Source organism: Ictalurus punctatus, chromosome 22 (genome assembly GCF_001660625.3).
Source record: "Ictalurus punctatus breed USDA103 chromosome 22, Coco_2.0, whole genome shotgun sequence".
NCBI classification, from domain to species: domain Eukaryota; kingdom Metazoa; phylum Chordata; class Actinopteri; order Siluriformes; family Ictaluridae; genus Ictalurus; species Ictalurus punctatus.
The window spans coordinates 19,717,466-19,721,296 of record NC_030437.2 but is presented as its reverse complement, the minus strand read 5'-3'; the positions used below and the strand labels follow the sequence as shown (position 1 = coordinate 19,721,296).

General features: G+C 39.6%; 1 protein-coding gene across 4 annotated transcripts in view; it reads right to left on the bottom strand.

Annotated features, from left to right (window-relative positions):
- emid1 (EMI domain containing 1) overlaps positions 1 to 3,628 on the bottom strand; it is a 90,000-nt gene extending 86,372 nt beyond the window's left edge. For all 4 annotated transcript variants that reach the window (XM_017451411.3, XM_017451408.3, XM_017451412.3 and 1 more), the window contains exon 1: positions 3,079 to 3,628. In XM_017451411.3, the coding sequence (XP_017306900.1) occupies positions 3,079 to 3,242 (164 nt within the window). In that variant the 5' untranslated portion in view covers positions 3,243 to 3,628. The remainder of the gene's footprint in view (positions 1 to 3,078) is intronic.
- Positions 3,629 to 3,831: the final 203 nt, after the last annotated feature.

The window sequence follows — 3,831 nt, the reverse complement described above, 5'->3', positions numbered from 1 at the left end:
TCTGAACGTGAAAGATGTTCGTCCGTCATCTTATACCTCAACACCCTGAGCGTGACCGACCGACTGACCGAGAGCAGCGAAGAGCTTGTTCAGGCTTTATATCACACTCCGTGTGTGTGTGTGTGTGTGTGTGTGTGCGCGTCTAGCAGCAGCTCGCTCTCTACAGGCTTTAGAGAGGATTAGAAGGCCCGTCTTTGTCAGCTAAGCGAAGGCTGTTGTAAAGTATCAAGCCCACGCTTACAAAACATTATATAAGGTCAAAAATCCAACCCATTCATCCATAGCGTCCACATGGAGGAAAAATCCAACATGGAAATCATCTCCAAATCACTTCTATTGTAAGTATAAACCCTGATCCTGATTTCTCATTCTCAGAGCCGCGTGTGTCTCTGTCCAAAGCTTTCATACAAAAAGTCCAAATGGAGTAAAAACAATACTTTAATGCTAGAGAGACTCTAACGAATGTTAGTCTAAGTGTTTTTACTTGCACTCATGACGCACTCGGACTACATCACTCACCGGTCAGAAATATCGAGGCAGAATTTCCGTTGAACGCTGACCTCAACGACCGCGTCGACGCGTATATAAAGAACTAGCGGCATTTCTGCAGCGCTACGGCTCTGTACTCGGGCTCGAACGCTGCAACTTTCTCACGTGAAAGCGGACCACGTCCACCTCGGTCAGAACCCCAGAGTGCGATCTCTGTGTGCTTAAAGATCCGCACCGAGGAGGAGAACGCACCAGGGTTCCATTCAAACACGTTAAACACCGCGCATGTCAAAGCAAAAGGGTTCTTTGGAGGGTTAACGAGGCTGTTGTCCGTCTCTGGAACCTTTGAGGGTTCCTTCAAAGGGACGGACCAGAGAACGTGAAGTTTGCTGACGTTTGAGGGAAAGCAGGTCCTTAGTCAGCGCTTAAGACAGACAATAGGCGCGGTGAGGATGGAAGTGAGCTGTGCGTGTTCCCACAGGAAAGAGGAAGCCGAGTGTCACACACACAGTGCGTGACGTTAAGATGGATGTTTTGGATTTGTTTTGTATGCTAACGCTAACTCTTTCTGTGGATGTGAATGGAGACGGTTCTTGACTCATCACGCTGATGGAAAAACGTCTCCAAGGTGCTGGAACGTTTGCGTTTACTGTGAAAACGGCGTTCGACGAAGAGACGGATGAACGGACAAGAACTGCTCTGAAACGAGTGAGCGCACATCTGTAGGCTGCACTCTTAACGCTCTGAGAAATCGCTAATAGTCAATTATTATAGCTGGGACTAATTACAACCAGAAACACACGCACACACACACACATCTGTGATCTCTCGCTGAGATGCAAGCTCACAAAAGTACGACAGATTATACACGACACTCGGATACACCCTACTGAAGGGTTCATTTTCACCTTTGATCCCGAAAATCACTTCATTTTATTCATTATTATGTCGTTTAACAGGACTTGAGGTAGAACCGAAATATATAATAATATCCATATTGCGATAAATTATGTCACAAGACATTTTTCCGAGATAGCGCAGGTATCGAGATATCTTTTTATCATTTCTTTTTCTTTAATGATTACAATCTCTATAAGCAGATTCATTTCATGTTCACGTTTTGCATCTTTTTTTTTTTTTTTGTAAAAAAACAGCCCACCCAGTGTTTTCTTTCTTTCTTTCTTTCTTTTTAAAAAAAAAAAACTGTCATCAAATGAATATCGTTAAAGCTAAAATTTACAGGCGACACGATATTGCTGGAAGATCGTCCGACACCCGAGTATGGTGATTACAGATCGTCTGCGCTCTAACCCTGTATCGATGATTAGTAATGAAAAGACGTCGACTGTCTTTTAAACGCTGCTGAAAATACAGTAACGAGTATTTCACTGGACGTTAAAGTCCATTTTTGTGCCAGTTGTTTCATTTCATATACAGGACTGTGCGAAGAAAGAAACGCTGTAGAGCAAAGATGCCTTCAAACATAATGAAATTAAATGTTTCTGCGTTTAAAAAATATATATATTATAAAGAGCAGTACACACTAATCAGCGAAAATAAAGTCAATATTTAGTGTATAGCGTATAAGTGTATAGTGTATAAGTATATAGTCCATAAGTGAATATTTAGTGTATAGTGTATAAGTGTATAGTGTGTAAGTGTATAGTGTATATGTGAATAGTGTATAAGTGAACATTTAGTGTATAGTGTTTACATGTATAGTGTATTAGTGTATAGTGCATAAGTGAATATTTAGTGTATAGTGTATAAGTGTATAGTCCATAAGTGAATATTTAGTGTATAGTGTATTAGTGTACAGTGTATTTTATTGAATAGTGTATAAGTGAACATTTAGTGTATAGTGTTTACGTGTATAGTGTATTAGTGTATAGTGCATAAGTGAATATTTAGTGTATAGTGTATATGTGAATAGTGTATAAGTGAACATTTAGTGTATAGTGTTTATGTGTATAATATATACATGAATAGTGTATGAGTATAGTGTATAAGTGTATAGTGTATATGTGAATAGTGTATAAGTGAATATTTAGTGTATAGTGTATAAGTGTATAGTGTATTAGTGTATAGTGCATAAGTGAACATTTAGTGTATAGTGTTTATGTGTATAGTGTATAAGTGAATATTTAGTGTATAGTGTATAAGTGTATAGTATATACATGAATAGTGTATAAGTGAATATTTAGTGTATAGTGTATAAGTGTATAGTGTATATGTGAATAGTGTATAAGTGAATATTTAGTGTATAGTGTATAAGTAAATAGTGTATAAGTGAATATATTATATTGAAAAATCGTGAAATCCTCCTGCTAGCCTGTTTAAATGATTTATACACCATTCTAAAATAAAATAATAATTTTACGCACCAGTTCTCGGCTTATGATTGTTACATGAATTCGTTCATTTCGATCACTGAACTTTGAACACAGCTATTTATTTACCTTTTACACCATCTCAGGTGTGATAATGATAATGAGAACACATCAGTCAAAGTGTGCTGGTGCTGAGGGTGCACAAACTTCTGCACTCGTCGCCACACAAACTTTGCGTTAAACTCGTAAATTAGCGTACCTTTTGCTCGGGTCTTTGTTGAGTGAGGTCCTGGTTTGGTAGCTGTACCGTCCCGGTCCCCAGGTCCCCAGAACCCCGCACACCAAACACACCAGCAGCAGGAGCACGCAGCGGGAAAAGAACCGGTGAAGCGCGGACACCGAGCCTGCGGGACACGCGCCCATCACAGCAACGTCAAACACACACACACACACACACACACACACACACACACACACTCTCCCGATACTGTTTCCGCACGGATCCCGTTAATCTTGAGTGCAGGCTGGTCAGGAAGAAAGAAGTTTCTTCTAAAACTGATACAAAAAATAAATCTATATATAAATATAAATATATATCAGGAGTCTGGAGCTGCGCAAAAAAAGACCTAAAATGTGCAAAATATTAAAAATGAATCAGCGAGTTTTGTCCCGAAATCCAGCAGAAAGGAAACGAAATCGTGTGGAAGTTCCTCCAGTTCCTTCACTCCTCCTCACATCTCCAGCACTTTTGACAAGAGCAACCCAACAGAGCAGCTTTATAGCGTCCTCGCGCTCTGTGTGTGTGTGTGTGTGTGTGTGTGTGTGTGTGTGGGCGTGTTTTTATATCTTGGTGGGGAGAAATTTTCACTGAAATATCTGACAAGTTTCGAGTTTGTGAGGACATTTGGCTGGTCCCAGACAAGGAAGACATTTTGAACAAAACAACAGAAATAACAATTAAAAAGTAATACAAATAAATAAACAAGCGAAATATTTCCTTTAGGTCATTAGG